Source organism: Taudactylus pleione, unplaced genomic scaffold (assembly GCF_031769625.1).
Source record: "Taudactylus pleione unplaced genomic scaffold, aTauple2 ptg000189l, whole genome shotgun sequence".
NCBI lineage: Eukaryota > Metazoa > Chordata > Amphibia > Anura > Myobatrachidae > Taudactylus > Taudactylus pleione.
Genome location: NW_028284591.1, coordinates 5,179,010 through 5,190,960, shown reverse-complemented (window position 1 = coordinate 5,190,960; position 11,951 = coordinate 5,179,010). Strand labels below are relative to the sequence as shown.

The 11,951-nt window shown below is 43.2% G+C and overlaps 1 protein-coding gene across 1 annotated transcript in view; it reads left to right on the top strand.

Annotated features, from left to right (window-relative positions):
* The first annotated feature begins 785 nt into the window (after window positions 1-785).
* LMAN1 (lectin, mannose binding 1) overlaps window positions 786-11,951 on the top strand; it is a 35,751-nt gene continuing 24,585 nt past the window's right edge. Inside the window, exons 1-7 of the mRNA XM_088476479.1 lie at window positions 786-1,023; window positions 6,600-6,754; window positions 6,984-7,091; window positions 9,193-9,254; window positions 9,935-10,034; window positions 10,121-10,244; window positions 10,924-10,982. Of these exons, the coding sequence (XP_088332605.1) occupies window positions 834-1,023; window positions 6,600-6,754; window positions 6,984-7,091; window positions 9,193-9,254; window positions 9,935-10,034; window positions 10,121-10,244; window positions 10,924-10,982 (798 nt within the window). The 5' untranslated portion in view covers window positions 786-833. The remainder of the gene's footprint in view (window positions 1,024-6,599; window positions 6,755-6,983; window positions 7,092-9,192; window positions 9,255-9,934; window positions 10,035-10,120; window positions 10,245-10,923; window positions 10,983-11,951) is intronic.

Sequence of the window (11,951 nt, the reverse complement as noted above, 5' to 3'; positions counted from 1 at the left end):
GACACCATCTTCAGATATCGTAAGACTCCGCAGTTGGAGTCCCTTTCCTTTGTAATGGTAGCATCTAGATGCCCTTCACCGAAAGGACCCTGACGTCATCAGTTACTATGCACGTGGACACAGACGGGGACTAGTAACCTGGGACGAGCGAAGCGAGCCTGCAAGGGTACAAATTTCCACTATCTGTGGCCAGATACTCCAGCCCAGACAAGATAACAGCGCTGTGAGGTCACGCAACCACACTTCCACCCTCACGTCACGGTCACACCCGCGTCCTTACAATGAAGGGGAAATATAATCGGGTAGGAGGCCCGGACCACAAAGTGTGATCCATTCGTATCCCTCCTCCTCTGCCCATTGGACAAGTTAGATATTTAATCAAGGGGTGGGGGTATCAGGGGCTTAATAATGAACAGGCTCCTTGATGATCTCATAGGTTGTTTTCTCATACATTACTATGTTGTTTTAAAACACAGATTCTGATTTTATATTCACACCAATAAGATTCCAGCTCTCATTTCTCTAGTACATAGTATAAAATGACAAAACAATCTGATTGGTTGCTATGAGCAACGCCACTTCCGCTTGCCCTCATTATGAGGCTGGTAAGTAGTACTGGCAAAAAGGACCTTGAAGGAAGTGGAAGACATAGTAAATACGAGCGCTGTCCACAGCGACCCCTGCGGCCGGAGGACCGCACTGCTACACGCAGCATGGAACTGACTCAGCAGCGCGGCTGGCCCCGCCCACCGTACCCATCGACCACCAATCAGCGAGCGCCCTGTTGGCTCTGCAGGATCTCCCCGCCTCCAGCTACATCAGCATCGTCCAAGATGGCGGCGTCCATTCACCGGGAGCATCTGCGGGCGCTGTGTTCGGTTCTGCTCATTTGTTCGCTGCGCGGTGCCCGGGCGGAGGAGGAGCAGAAGCCGGCTCACCGCAGGTTCGAGTATAAATACAGCTTCAAGGGCCCTTACCTGGTGCAGAGCGACGGCTCAGTACCGTTCTGGACTCACACGGGCAGTAAGTATGGGTCGCGGTGGCGGTAAACCCCCCCCCAGGGTGTATCACAGATATGGGTCAGCAGCCTGTGTGTCACATTGCTATACCCTATCCCCCTCACACACACAGCTGTCAGTGTGACACATGCTGCTGCCCTGACAGGACTGTTGGTACTTGTAGTTCCTTAACAGCAGGTGAGGGTTAAGGGGGAGGGGCGCAGTATGTCCCTACACCTGTCTCATGGACATCAATATGGTCCCAGCACCTGTACACGACCAAATCCCCCCCCCCCTTCCCCCTGATCAAGTTGCTTCTGCTTTTCCCACTTCTTATCTTCAACTGGAATGTGGGTCTGAGATATAAGTTTAAAATGCTCCTTTGATACATTGGTCCCTGATCTGGTTGGAAAAGCAGATGGGGAATGTGATCACACTACATCTAAGCTCTCTGTTAAGGCTGCTTCTGCTTTTCCAACTTGTTGCCCGTGTGCAGTGTCCTTGCTGAGCTAGTTATTTACCTATTAACAAAATCGCCTTTTAAACTATGCAGTCGTGTTCAGGTTGGAAAAGCCTCTGTGGGCTGCGATCGTACTGTGCCAAAGAGTCAGGTTGGCAGCTATGTGGCTCGGCACAGTTCTGTACACTGAATACCGGGAAAGTGCTGCTGGGGTGATAACTTGTCATAGTCTGTATTGACTTTATCTTTGCAGAACCTTCACTATAATAACTTGTGGACTGTGAAGTCTTATTTATGGGACAGGTTACTGTCTGCTCTTAGCCGAGCTGTATGCAGCCGGTGTTTACACAGTAGCCCTTTGTTTCAGGCAATAAGTAAATGGCTTACTGCGTGCTGGCTTCATCTAGTATTGTGCAACTAATCTGGCTCTTGTAAATTTGTGAACAGTTCCTTTCCTGCTATTTAATTATTGGTGGCATTTCCCTGCCCTGTCATTCTGTCACTAAGTACTGCTAGTGAGTTATTGGCACGCAGCCAGGCTACTTGGGTGGTTATTAGCGCAGAATTGCGTGCCATGAATTGCATAATACCGTGACCCATAATTGGGAGTCCATATGGAACTAGCTACGGTATAGCTGTTCCATAGACATCCGTGTGTCTGATTGCACGATTGTTATTAATTAACAATTATTTATATATCCTATAGATTGTAAGCTTGCGAGCAGGGCCTTCCTACCTATATATCTGTCTGTTATTACCCTGTTTTGTTCTATAAATGTTTCCAATTGTAAAGCGCAACGGAATATGCAGCGCTATATAAGAAACTGTTAATAAATAAGAAATAAATATAGCGCACACATCTTAAATGGTGCAGTACAGAGAGAATTTCAGTCTTTCACATCAGCCTCTATCCCAGTGGAGCTTACAGTCTGTATACCCTTATGGTGCATACACACGGGACTATCGTCAACGACATTGTTGAACGATCTCCCGGGTGTGCCGGATGATCGATATTTATCATCCAGCACACCACCAATGATCGCAGGTCCCTATAGTAACCTGGTCGATATCGACCAGGTTGGCCTGCATGCACGGGCGATGGACGATATCGTTATTGTCCATAGGTGCCCGCGCATCACAGGTCATTGGTGGGTTAGAGGCACAGAAAAATGTGCAATATGAATGATAGCTATATGATTGTTATCGTTCATATCGTGCATTTTAATCATACCGTGTGTACACCATTAGTGTTCATTCTAGCACCCTGCACCAGTTCTTCTTTCCTGCTTGGAGTGTCACTCTCTGGTTTGGTGTTCTAGTACACAAACTGCTGTATTTCAGGAGCTTATTGCATCAGCTGAGTGTGCTAGAAGCACCAGAGCAGAAAGCAACACCCCAGGCAGGATAGTGGAACTGCACGGGTTGTGACAGGTGCAGGGTGCTAGAATGAAGACTATAATCACATGGACACACACTGACTAGGGTTAATCTTTGGTCAGAAGCCAATTAACCCATCAGTATGTCTTTGGATTGTGGGGCTGGAAACACACGCAAACGATAATTTAATCCAGAAACTAACTTAAATTAACATCCTCTTTCCACCAAGTGGAACTTTGGTGGATCCATGCCAGTTACCCCTAGTCTGTACTTTACACGAACTCTCTCCCGCTGGCGGTGTGGCTGCTGTTTGTTCCCCTGTTCGCTGCAGTTCTGTTCAATCAGTGCTTGTTTGAGTTCTCCCAATTTACCAGTTCTGGTGGGGTCAGTTCTTCGTAACATGGCCGCTGAGACCGTGGGTGGGCCTGGGTAATAGGGGTGCATGACCACAGGTGGGGATGCAGCTAAACCTTGTCATGGAGCATTTTAATATTATTGATTAACAGTTACTTGTATAGTGTCAGCATATTCCGTTGTGCTTCACAAATGCATTTCGCTATGGCTTGCTATTGTTTGCCATTGTCGGTGGCCTTAGGGTTCCTAGGCTGGGACCCTTTAGTTTTGCTTAGGTCAGAGGTTCCCAAACTCTGCTCTGAAGGCACCCTAATGGAGGGTACACACGGTCAGACCCTCAGACAGCGATTGTTATCTGATCGTCCTGTATGTGCTGGATCGAACATCCAGCACGTGCAGCAACCCCCCAACTACTATAACTGGTCCCTATAGTAAACAGGCTCGATATCGACCATGTGGCCTGCATGCACGGACGATGGTCGATGCCCGCGCCTCGACCATCGTTTGGTCGTTAAAAGAGGTAATATTCCGGTCGATATGAACGATCAAACGATATCGTTTATACGCACCATTACTGTCCAGGTTTTAAGGATATCTATGCTTGTCTACAGGTGTCCTAATTAGTACCTCAGTCAATTTGATTTTTCCATCTGTGCTCAACCATGGATATCTCTAAAATCTTAAATGTTGGGGTTTCTTGAGGACCGTGTTTGGGAACCTCTGGCTTCGGGAATAACAGTTGAACGTTTTTTTGTGACATTATCCTTTTAATAATAATTAATGAGATTTAAAATAAATTCCGTAATTGTATTTTTACAATTTTCATGTGTGGAATCGGATTTCTCAAATCGTACATCGCAAAACCAACTTGTGTTGTCAAGCGCTATGCATCAAATCTGTTATGTCTTCCTGCCTAGCCTATTTGGTGTTTGTTTAAAATGCGTTAAGCTGTGTACACACTGGAGCGATGTCAGGCCGGCACGCTGTTTCGTAACGACATATCGCCTACATCGCTCTGTACGCTTGTTTGCGTGCTCCGGCAAAATCGCTAGCGGCCAGTGCATTGTTAACGAATGCCATAACTGATCGTTACGTCATTCATTAAAGTCGTCCAGTGTGGAAGCACAATCACTGCCGATGGGCATTTTCTTTCCCATGTCAGAACAAATGCCTGTCGCTCCAGTGTGTACCTAGCTTTAGTGTCAACTAATATTTTTGATTATGCATGTATATGTGGTTGGCTTGGGGAAAAAAAAAAATATATATATATATATTATTTAACACAATCATTGCCTGCATGTGTGTAAGAGTAGCCTTAGGTAGCGTAACCCAGTGACAGCACAGCTATTTGACACGTAGTAATTTCAGTTCCCCCTCCCATGACTGACAAACCAGCTAATGCTGATGTGTCCCTGCAGGTAATGCCCGGTGGCTTTGTCTAATATTTGCACTGTCTCTGAACTCTGAAAAACAGAAACTAGGAGCTACATTTAGCCTCTATGATTGTAACCTGTACATCTACATACATGTTACGTAAAATAAATATTTTCTTTTTGTTTTTTTTCTTTTTATACTTGTAATTCCAAAAGCAGAAAATTATTAGGACAAAAATTTTACCAATATGGAAAAAAAACAAATGTCAGTAAAATTTGATATACAGTAATGTATAATGGGTATAATTGATGAAGAATAAAAAACAAATGTCAGTAAATTTGATGTACAGTAATGTAGAATGGGTATAATTGATGAAGAGTAACGTGATCCCGAATATACATTTATTTTTATGAGCAAACAATTATGTTTCAATATTTAGTTTTTATGAAGCATTTTCAAATACTTGGATATGGGTAAGCAACTACAGACGTGATATGCGCACATTATGTTCCGATTGGTTTAATCACAAAACTAAAAAGAAGTAATTGCTTTAAAATTTTCATCTGATAATGTAAAAATACATATTTGGTGTATGTGCGATGTGGGACGGCTGTAAGGTTGTTGGCCTTCCAATCAACTTCATTGTGATCCTTTATGATGTAAAAGTCCTGTTGTGTGGGAAAACAAACCCTACAGATAAACAGAACAAGGACATGGGAGAGCAGGCAAGAGACAGACGGTAGAAAGTGCTCTGCGAGGAAGACCTTGACCACGACTAAATTCAAACAGGCAACTATTCAGGCCTAAGAAATGGCTGCAAATGCAGGGGCTTCTCTTATTGGCTGAATGTTCCTTTTGGTTTGTGACAATCTGTGCATTTTCCATCACTTAGTATCTGCGTGCATTCACTATGTTGCCGTTTAACAAGTTGACATTCACAATGTCAACATTGATGTCAACATTGGCAGAAAGTAGACATGGACAATGTCAACATCGTCATAATGTCGACATTTAGTGTTCATTCTAAGTGCGGGGTAAGTATAAAGAGCACTCACCTGTCCAAAAGGAGGTGAGACCACGAGAAAAGGGGCGTGTCTTTAAGACGCGCCACCTTTTCATCGCTCTTGAGGGCATGCCCAGCGCACAGACATGGCGGGCTGCCCCCCAGCTCTTACCTCACTGTGAATAGATGCCACATCTATTCACCAACGGTGAGCGGTGCACCTCAATCTTTCCCACCCGCAGGACACTGCTGTCTGCAGGGTAGGATGGCATCCGGCAGGTTGTTTAGGAGGATGCCGCCAATAGGCAGGGTGCATTCTGTCCTTTTGAAATCTGGCTGCGTGCGGCGCCCCGCTAAAACAGCCTAGTGGGAACGTTAATATTTCCAGGAGACATAGGGTTGCCGTTTGGGTCAGAATCAGTAGAAAAACAGAATGTTGACGATGTTCTGTGTCGACGTTACAACCATGTTGACATTCTGAATGTAGGGTTTATATGAACCCATAGTATCATATTAGCTAGTGTTCCTGCTAGGCTGCAGGAAGGTCAGAGCGCTGGGGGTGGGGTCCGGTAGGGAGCTTCTGCGAACGCCTTAGGTTTGCTGGCTGGGGAGGGGGTGTGACACGCCTCCAATTTGTCACACTTGAGGGCATGCCCAGCACTTATGGAGGATTCACCCGGCAGTGTTCGTGACCGCGGGTGTGGAAAGCCCAGGGCAGGCTGTTTTAGCGGGCCGCCCACGTAAGGGCAGGGCGCGTTTTGCCCTTTTAAAATGGGGTAGGGCATGACACCCCACTAAAACAGCCTAACGGGAACATTAATAATTGCACTAATACCTCTTTTGTTAACTCTATGCGTGTAATGGAAATTGCATGTAGATTTTGTGCATGTTTTTGGTTCTCAGCACATAGTGCAGTGGCAGCTATTTGTAGGCTGACCAAAAAAAACATTTAAATCTTTTTTTTTTTTTTTCACTAGAAACCAGTTTCTTCTGTAATGTCTGATTATTAGTGATACTCTTCATCCTCTTGTAGGTGCTATTCCCAGTGCCGATCAAATCCGGATAACCACATCCTTGAAGAGCCAGAGAGGGTCCGTCTGGACAAAATCAGCCCCAAGCTTTGAGAACTGGGAAGTGGAAGTGACGTTTCGGGTAACGGGCCGTGGCAGAATTGGTGCTGATGGGTTGGTATGTATCCTGGTTCACTTATTTTCCTCTGACTGCAAATCGTCTCCTCTAAAACCTAAACATTTTTGCAAGGTGTCTTTTTGTCATTGCATTGTGTAATTTTTCCAAAAAGGAATCTCAAACATTCATCAGTGTGTTTTTTTTTTTTTTTTATTTTAAATTTATTTTTTATTGTTTGTCCTTTTTATAGCGGCTAGTGCATATATAATTTGCTTTATTTTACACACAGGCTATATGGTACACGTCAGCCCAAGGCATGGACGGCGAGGTGTATGGAGCCGCAGACATGTGGAACGGTGTGGGGATTTTCTTCGACTCATTTGACAACGATGGGAAGGTTTGTTTGCTTTACTCTTGCACTTTGTTTGGCTTTTATCTTTTCATGTTCCAAGGTACACACAGAGATGGATTTGTTTAATCAGCTATTACTGGGTGCATTAGACCAGTTAATGGCAAATATTCTCATTACAGCGAAATCACCAACGCTTGGTATTGCCTGGAATATGGTGATAAGTTTACTTAACCGATAATTACTGAGTCTGTAGGGGAAGATGTATCAAATCTTTCAGAGAGTTAAAGTGGTGAATATACCCATAGCAGCCTATCCGCTTCTAATTGTCATTTATCTAGCCCAGTGTATGAAATGACCGTTAGAAGCTGGTTGCTATGGGCAACTTTTCCACTTTCTCTCTCAAAAGTTTGATACATATCCTCCTATAACAGATGACCCTTAAATTGTGACGTCCTGAATGCAGAGCCATATTGGGTGTCCAGACTAATAGACCCCAACAGGGCAAAAAGGTGTAGCTCTTCTCTATCTGCTACAAGAAAACAGTCTGAAAGGCTTCCATTGGATACATACAGTGCTCCCAGCCTGAGTGTGTCCCCAGATGCTGCAATAGTGCAATTTGGTTATGCAGGGGCCATTGATAGAGCAGGAATGAAATTGACAGCTCACTCTCGTGGGTTGTCTCTGAACTCTGTGATGTCTGAGCAATAGGAGAGAAGTTTAGTGACCCAATGATATCCGTGTTCCTCCCCTCCACCGTCTGTGGCTATCCTGATTTCATCCCTCCCGGACCTGTAGATCTTATCATCCGGTAAATACAAAATGCCGTACCACAACCCAAATACTAAATAGCCATACAAACTTTCCCCATAGCAAGTACAATTATTGCTTTAACACACCTAGATTGTAAACTCATTTAGGCAGGGGCATCTTCCCCTTTCGTTTCATGTATTTAATTTATTTATGTCCAGATTATTCGTCTCTTGATAACTATAAAACCCAATGAGGATATTAATTTAGTGTTCTACATTATTATTTTAACAATAAGTTTTATTACAGCTCAATAATTGTACATGTATTAAATTAGGGGCATACATAATTGTTCGCACGGCTTTGACCACAATAAACTATGCGGATCACGAAAACAAATTTGGACTAACGCGTGTATGCCCGCTCCCAATACCTGTGGTATCCAAAAAAAAAAAAGTCTGTCTTAAGTTGTTGTAAAAAAAAAAAAAAAAATCTATATATATACCCACTTGAAATTTGGAAAAAATGGGGAAATCGGCCTGTTCCCACTAAAAAATAAATAAAAAATAATAGATGTTAACAAAAACCAAACTTTTTTTTTTTTTTTTTTTTCATTTCGTACAAAAAAAGAAAAACCTAGAAAAAAAAGTTCATTTATTAGTAGCTTTAATAATAAAAAAATAAAATATTTCATTTTATAAAATAAACTTTCGTTTAGACTCAAATGCAAAAGAAAGTAGAAAAAAGTGAATAACTCCAATCCCCCCTCCCCCATCCCCATGAAGCAATTATTTTTTGTTTCAATTCGGGTGCATTAATTAATGAAAAGGTTAATTTTTGGGGTAATTATTGGTTTTGACAGCCAATAATGACATGTAGTAATAGAGCAAATTAAGCAATTGGAAACTTTTAATTGCATAATTAGTCAATAGGGGTTGTGTCTTAGGGGTTCTGAGGCAAGTCCCTACAATCTTTTATATATCTTGTATATAAAATTCATTAGTCTGTTTTGTTTTTCCGGTTATGCATTCGGACACCCCTGCACCGATTGGATGAAACCACTGCAAGATGGTCCAGTTGGATCCTGGCCAGGTTTTAGGGGGGTTAGGGTCCCAGGTGGGACCTCCTGTTGGTGTACACTGGGCAGAACTTTGACTCGGGGAGCCTGTTGTGGGCCTTCCCCTGTATGGATTTGGATTTCATCACATAATAAAACTTAATAACCTGAAGCTTTAAACCTTGTAGGAAAAACTAGACTGAAGGGGCGCAAAAAAAATAAATTGCAGGTACCCCAAAAAATTAATATCTCACGCTCAGTTGAAAATCCCCACGGCACAATGTTTTTGGAAAATTCGCTACCAATTGGATATGCTCTTCCTCTTCTGTTTTTTTCTTTTAGAAAAACAATCCTACCATTATGATTGTGGGCAATAATGGCAAGCTGCATTATGATCATCAAAGGTAAGTGTTTTTTATTTTATTTTTTAATTTCCTTCTGATTAAATGCTTTGTTCTAATTGAAGTGCTTTTTTTTTTTTTTTTTTTTTTGTTATTGGACGAAGCATAGCTCTATAACAGTCATCCTATCATGCGCAGTCACAGGGCTGATTATGCATCTTGTTTGGCTTGCTGTTAAACTGTGCCCCTGCTATAGCCCTATCCATAGTGTAGTATTGCTGCCCTTTAGTGACCTGAAGGAGAGACGTTCAGTAATGTCTGTCTGTGACACTGATACTAAGCACCAGCGTTTATCTAGGTTTCCTCCTGATTTTTGTTTTTCTGTATACTGACCATCTGGATAATGAGCACCTTACCCCAAACATGAATACAATTTGGCTGGTGTTTAAATAAAATTTAACTGGTCCTTCTTTTAGCTTAAATTGTATGAGAACGACCTCACTGCAGAGAACAGTCCAGTAAGATTGACAGGAGAGTAATGGGGAAGTGAAGTGAAGCCGTGGCCTCTTTTATGGTATGGCGAGCCGGGCAATATTTATGTGCATTCCACAGTTAACAGACATTTAGAGGTTAAATTAAAATAGTGTTATAGTCCCTTTAACTATAGCCCTAAAATGTATTTAATTTTTTTTTTTATGTGGGTTTGCGGTAACATAACTGTTTTTAATCCTTCTTTTCTTCAGTGATGGTTCAACACTAGCGCTGTCGTCCTGCCAGAGAGATTTCCGTAACAAGCCGTACCCCGTACGGGCAAAGATTACGTACTATCAGAAGATTCTAACCGTAAGTGTGTCACGCTGTTAATGGAAGCGACGTGCTGTTGGTATAGTTAGCACATCTCTGTATTGTCCTGCTTTCTGTGTTTCTAGGTGATGATTAACAATGGCTTCACGCCTGACAGGGATGACTACGAGTTCTGCGCCAAAGTGAATAACATGATTCTGCCCCAGCAAGGTTTCTTCGGGGTATCTGCTGCCACTGGAGGACTCGCAGGTTAAAGCCTCCTCTGTATTACGCTTTGTCTGTAGCCTCTGGTTGGGGCCTGGGGACCAACCAGTTTCCTTTATTTGTCTGCCTTATAACCCCTGACAGGTTTTACTAGTTTCTGTTCATGGGTTGCATCCCCAGCTTAGACCTTGTTGTGCCAGGAGCAATCTGTAGATAATTAGATTTACAGCAGTGTCCGGTATTTCAGGATTTAATAGAGCTTAATGTTTGGTGTCGCTGACTTGTACGTTCCTGTGATTGTTAGTGAGGACAGGGCTGCATGTGGCACGGATTGCGTCATGTTGTGAGGGTGGGCTGCATGTGATGGGGCAGTGACATGATGTGAGGAGGGGAATGGAGGCAGCAGGAAGTCACAGACTGAGCGTTATATAGTGGGAGGTGCAGGGTCCCCAGCAGCACAGAGTATATCAGGAGATGAGTGATGTGTTAGTGAGGGCAGGGCTGCATGTGACAGGGGCAGTGACATGATGTGAGGAGGGGAATGGAGGCAGCAGGAAGTTACACAGACAGAGTTATATAGTGGTGGAGCAGGTTGATCTGTTAGTGAGGATTGGGCACAGATAGCCCCATGTGAGGAGGGAAGGAGCAGAGTACCATTCTATCATTGAGATGACAGGAAATGTGCATATATAAGTATATTTGAAATGTTTTATTTCTGTTACAGATGACCACGATGTACTGTCTTTTCTTACTTTCCAACTGACTGAGCCTGGCAAAGATGAAGTGAGTAATTGGTAACAATCATGAATATACTCCTCAATATAAATGCACATCGAGCTCCTCGTCTGACCGCTGAACCCCCACAGATGTATGAGGACACATCTGTAGATACATCTAGCCTTAATACACCTTGCAGCGCGGCTTGCCTGGTGTGAGTGAGCCGCAAGGTACCATGTTACTAAGTGTGTGGTATCGTGTGGTTTTTTTTTTTTATATTTTCCCACAAAATCCTCTAAATCGCGATGCGACTAGGACGCACCAGCACACTGTGCTGAGTAATGTGATGTGTGACACCTGTATATCTGTGTGCTCCTGAGTGTCTATATGGGAGACTGTGCTGATTAATGTGATAGGTGACACCTGTATATCTGTGTGCTCCTGAGTCTGTATATAGGAGACGACTGCGCTGAGTAATGTGATATGTGACACCTGTGTATATGGAGACTGAACTGAGTAATGTGATATGTGACACCTGTATACCTGTGTGCTCCTGAGTCTGTATATGGGAGACTGCGCTGAGTAATGTGATATGTGACACCTGTATATCTGTGTATATGGAGACTGAACTGAGTAATGTGATAGGTGACACCTGTATATCTGTGTGCTCCTGAGTCTGTATATAGGAGACGACTGCGCTGAGTAATGTGATATGTGACACCTGTGTATATGGAGACTGAACTGAGTAATGTGATATGTGACACCTGTATATCTGTGTGCTCCTGAGTCTGTATATGGGAGACTGTGCTGATTAATGTGATATGTGACACCTGTATATCTGTGTGCTCCTGAGTCTGTATATAGGAGACGACTGAACTGAGTAATGTGATATGTGACACCTGTGTATATGGAGACTGAACTGAGTAATGTGATATGTGACACCTGTATATCTGTGTGCTCCTGAGTCTGTATATGGGAGACTGTGCTGATTAATGTGATATGTGACACCTGTATATCTGTGTGCTCCTGAGTCTG